The 3576-nt window shown below is 33.6% G+C and overlaps 1 protein-coding gene across 2 annotated transcripts; it reads left to right on the forward strand.

The window, feature by feature from the left end:
• Nucleotides 1–760: 760 nt before the first annotated feature.
• On the forward strand, nucleotides 761–3106 carry LOC129299295 (uncharacterized). 2 transcript variants are annotated; one of them, XM_054937766.1, is made up of 2 exons: nucleotides 761–963; nucleotides 2552–3106. In XM_054937766.1, the coding sequence occupies exon 2, from the start codon at nucleotides 2634–2636 to the stop codon at nucleotides 2904–2906; it is 273 nt and encodes a 90-aa protein (XP_054793741.1). In that variant the 5' UTR covers nucleotides 761–963; nucleotides 2552–2633; the 3' UTR covers nucleotides 2907–3106. The 2 variants fall into 2 exon arrangements, with proteins under 2 accessions (XP_054793741.1, XP_054793740.1); XM_054937765.1 differs by having other exon boundaries at nucleotides 2625–3106.
• Nucleotides 3107–3576: the final 470 nt, after the last annotated feature.

The following is a 3576-nucleotide window of genomic DNA, read 5'->3' on the forward strand; positions in this document are numbered from 1 at the left end:
TGATTCCTATATTTATAGTATATATGGTGAACTTTATTATATTTATCATACTAAGAAAATGTAATTTAGTATATTTTTATTTTAATTTTTTTAATCAATTTTATTTTATTTTTTTAATAATCAAATGAGACTTTAGAGTAATCATGCAAAAAAATTTTCGAGGAAGAAATTCATAATAGAAAATGGATGAGATGAAACTAATACAACGAAATTCCAATAAATTTAAAACTTTACCGCAGAAATTTAGATTTAAATAGAAATTAAAATGTGTGAGAAAATGATTGAAATAATTTTTTAAGTTAAAAGATTTACTTTACATGTTAAGTGAAGTAGCCCAAAATGTAAACACTCATCGAGAATCTCTTATATTCAGTTGAAGAAAAAGTAAAAGTTTTAAGATGACCTTTATGATAAAAAAAAAAAAGAGAGAGAGAGAGAGAAGTAAATTGGTATCTTTGTGGACATGTGCTGGCGACTCGTGAAAATTGCAATGGGAAGTGATGATATCATTTTCCAGAACATTCGTGATGAAATCAAAAAATTGTGGAAACATAATTTGTGTCTCTAAACTTTATTAATTTTATAATGATAAATGATCAATTTTATTTTTTAACATAAATTTCAATTAGAGAAAACATTTTAAAATGTTTAACTTAACAGAATATTCTCAATTTTTTATTTTTATATTTCTAAAATTAATTTTTAATATAAAATGATAAATGGCAGTGAACAAATCGGGGAAAAGAGATGACCGAAAAAAAAAGGGAGAAAGGAGAGAAATGGGCCTCGCCGAAGAGCAAGAAGAATCATTGAAGGTCCCAAAAAAAAAAAAAAAAAAGCTGAGAAGCACGAGCGAAGAACAACTGAGAGCACAAGCTGAAGAGCAGGGCCGCCACAGGTGATCTTACCCTTCCTGTCGGCCACCTTCTTCGTGCTGTTCCGTTTAATCGCAGAAAGTTAAAGGTGTGGATGGTTCCGATTCTTATTCTTTCTGGTTAATCAAAGCTGTGTCCCCTTTAATATATCATTTGGTTCTTGACTTCGGGTAACTTCCGTTGGGTGGCTTGGAAGTTGCGTTTAATCTCTAGTGTGGGGTTTAAGTTAAAAATACTCGCATGTTCAATCTGGCTTTGCATTTGTTCCCGCATCATCTGTTCCCTGCGTGGTTGTTCTTGCTTTGTTTGGAATTTTTCATTTTACTTTGGCTTTGAATTTGGTCGTGTAATCATTTGAATTTTGACGCTTTTGAATTTGGTATTATTTACAGATTGAGTTTAATTTCTGCCCTCTTCATTTTTATTCTGTGTTGGATTCGTTGTGTATTTGCATTCTGTTTATTAATCTCTTTATATTATCATCAATTTAGAAAATTCTCAAGGTATTTGTGATGTATGATCTTGTAAATGACTTGGCTTGAGTTGTTTCAAAGTATAAAGGGTATCATATCAACTATGCATATCTCAAAGATTTCAGTGGGCGCAGATGTCCCCACTGAGTGTAATATAGGTCTGCCTATGTTCTACATATAAGTAATGGTATTAAGAAGTGAGAAACTATATGTGAGTTTGTTTGATGTTAATAAATACTAGGGAGAATGGTAGTGAGGGCCCCAATAAGAGGGGGGGAAACAGTGAGGCCCCGAACAATCGAAGGTTCATCTATACATAATTAAAAGTTTATCGATTGACTTGTATATATATATATATATGAGCTTTCAGTTGTTCAGGGCCTTCATTGCTTTTTTTCCTCCGCTGGGAGCCTCACTGCCATTCTCCTTAAATACTAAGTGCTGTATTTCATGTGTTAAATTTGAGGTTTTCTACATCTTCCCAGGACTTCTTTTAAAAATTCACAAAATCTTCCAGGAGGACGTAAGTGATATTTCTAGGGTCTCTGGCGAAAACACACCAGCCAACTTCTGAACTTAGTTTCTTTTTTGTTTTTTGTTTTTTATGGTTAACCTTGATTTCATTATTTCTTTTGCTGAACATATTATCCAAGTTCTGCACCCATTATAGATGAGGTGGCTAAGATTTCAGCTCTTTCTAATTTACCTTGTGATTGTACCTGGGTCTTGGGAGCAAAGCAGGACAATCAAGGTTTGGGTTAAATGGCTTAATGATTTTAGTGACATTTGACCATGAGCTTAGTAAAATTGGTGAAATACTATACACTAGAGTGCATGGTTGGTAGATGCAAAAAATGAACTATGATGCTTTTTGGTATAACTAGAAGTTGCCAAGCTACCTAACTAACAACTTTTTTCTTTTTAAATCAGAATGACTTAGCTAACGACAAGGGGAAATTATGATACCTTATCTTTGAATAAGTCATTCTAACATGATGAATTAGAATTCAATGATGCTGCATTAGCTACTCTCTCTATTAGATTAATTTTTTGGTATGGAACCGCTATCACAGTTGTATTTGTCAAGGGAACCATTTCCAATTGAAATGAATAGCTAACAATTTTCTAATATAACAAAGTTATCTTTGTTTTTCCCCCACCCAAAGAATCATTTCTTGTTGAAACATTTTTCTTTTGTTGAAGTGTCCGTGTGTTTCTGGTCTTCCTGGCGTCATCCCATCAATCCATTTTGCTTTCCTTTTATTTATGGCTGTAGTCCTGCAAGATGGAAAAGGGTTTGATATGGGCTACAACAAATGATTTGGCCCGAAATAGAGGAAGGGTTCTCTCACTGTATCGCCAAATACTAAGAAGCCTCAACTCTCCGAAGTTACCGCTTAATTTAGCTTCTAGAATGGCTAAGAAGGCAGAGGTACGTGCCATTTTTTTGTTGGGGTCTGAGGAACGATCACTGCACAACATTGATGACCTCATTGACACTGCGGAGTACTCTCTTTCCCTTTTAAGAAAAGGTGAAATCCCTAAGCACATTCAATGAGCAAGCTGATTTACTCCTCATGTATAGTGTTTTCAAATGTCTCTCCTTTTTGTTATTTGGGTTTATTCATAAAGTGTCAGCTGTACTGGATTCTATTCTTTTGGTACTGGACCTATAAATGGAGTGGTAGTTGCTTTGCCACGTCGTGATTAACAATTTTTTCTGTTTCAAAGGTAGAAAAATATATCTATTTTTCTCTAGGTATCTGATATTTCAGATTGCAGACCGATTTTTTTCTTAAAGAATTGGCCAGGCAATCCTGGCCATATTAGTAATACTATTCTAAGAGGGATAGGTTGTGCTGATCATTTTCATCATGTGTGTGTCCAAAACTTGTATCTAACGTCTGATCTAAATGATTGAGATCCTTATGATATAGAATCAAATGACATTTCATTTCTTCTACCAAAGAAAGAAAAGGGCATTTCATTTTCTGGATGCATAATTTTCTTTGGTTTGTGAGGGAATGGAATGGCAAGTACGTGTCATTCCATTGTTTGGGTGTATTAACGAGGGACGAGAGGAATTTCCTTTGCCATTATTTTAGAATCTTTTAACGTGATATTTATATGTTGTTAAAAGTCGGAAGTAAAATGTGTTTGTTTCCACAAAAGTAAATTATATGTTTTGAAAACATAGATGCTTTATATATTTTACTCTGAAAAAGAGT

The sequence above is a fragment of the Prosopis cineraria genome, unplaced genomic scaffold (genome assembly GCF_029017545.1).
Source record: "Prosopis cineraria cultivar Desert tree isolate PC_DT_omini unplaced genomic scaffold, ASM2901754v1 PC1111, whole genome shotgun sequence".
Classification (NCBI taxonomy): domain Eukaryota; kingdom Viridiplantae; phylum Streptophyta; class Magnoliopsida; order Fabales; family Fabaceae; genus Prosopis; species Prosopis cineraria.